This window comes from Mandrillus leucophaeus, unplaced genomic scaffold, assembly GCF_000951045.1.
Source record: "Mandrillus leucophaeus isolate KB7577 unplaced genomic scaffold, Mleu.le_1.0 Scaffold1, whole genome shotgun sequence".
Taxonomy (NCBI): Eukaryota; Metazoa; Chordata; class Mammalia; order Primates; family Cercopithecidae; genus Mandrillus; species Mandrillus leucophaeus.
The window spans coordinates 7,839,496-7,840,247 of record NW_012098097.1 but is presented as its reverse complement, the minus strand read 5'-3'; the positions used below and the strand labels follow the sequence as shown (position 1 = coordinate 7,840,247).

The window sequence follows — 752 nt, the reverse complement described above, 5'->3', positions numbered from 1 at the left end:
CCCCTGCCCGGCCCCCTCCCCCAACCTCATGCCTCAGCCCTAACCCCACCGCCCTCCCCTGCGGGGGGCCTTTCTCCGTGTCCCCCGCCCACTCCGTCCACTTCGGGCGCCATGAACGACCAGTACCACCGGGCAGCCCGGGATGGCTACCTGGAGCTCCTCAAGGAGGCCACCCGGAAGGAGCTGAATGCCCCCGACGAGGATGGTATGACCCCAACTCTCTGGGCTGCCTACCACGGCAACCTGGAGTCGCTGCGCCTCATTGTGAGCCGCGGGTGAGTACTCCCCACCCAGCGCCCTTGAGACCCCTGAGACCACCCCAGACTCCCTGGGATCCATCGTCCACCCCTCCTCTGAGCTGCCTCCTTCCCCTGCAGACAGGTGGACCCTTAGACCCTGGCGTTTGTGGGAGAGACACACGTGGAGGGGGACCCAAGCAGAAGCATCTGACACTTGTAACACTTGTGACCTCGATCTGGGGCTAGGAAGGGGAGAAACCGGGATTTGGGGGTTCCTGATTATGGGGGGTTGCTGCAGAGTGAGGGGAAGGTGGGAGAGATCCCCTGGCTGGGGTCCCCCTGAAAGTAAGAGTGAGGGGCTTAATGAGACTCGGAGAGAAGGCTGGGAAGTCTGGAGGGGCCAGCAGTGGGGGCTAGAAAGGGTGGGGTCTTCACTGCCCACTCCGCAGCCTTGGATCCAAAGGGCTTTCCCAGCCAGCACCCACCTTCCCTGGCAGGCTGGTGTCACACAGC

The 752-nt window shown here is 64.0% G+C and overlaps 2 protein-coding genes across 3 annotated transcripts in view; one reads left to right on the top strand and one right to left on the bottom strand.

The window, feature by feature from the left end:
* OTOP2 (otopetrin 2) overlaps nt 1-113 on the bottom strand; it is a 22,507-nt gene extending 22,394 nt beyond the window's left edge. Inside the window, exon 1 of the mRNA XM_012002635.1 lies at nt 50-113. Coding sequence (XP_011858025.1) covers nt 50-113 — 64 coding nt within the window. The remainder of the gene's footprint in view (nt 1-49) is intronic.
* USH1G (Usher syndrome 1G (autosomal recessive)) overlaps nt 1-752 on the top strand; it is an 11,713-nt gene continuing 10,961 nt past the window's right edge. Inside the window, exon 1 of one of the 2 annotated variants that reach the window (XM_011975797.1) lies at nt 1-275. Coding sequence is in view for 1 of the 2 variants with exons in the window: in XM_011975728.1 (XP_011831118.1) it covers nt 112-275 (164 nt within the window). In the remaining variant the exon portion in view is untranslated. The remainder of the gene's footprint in view (nt 276-752) is intronic. The other variant, XM_011975728.1, reaches the window with a different exon arrangement.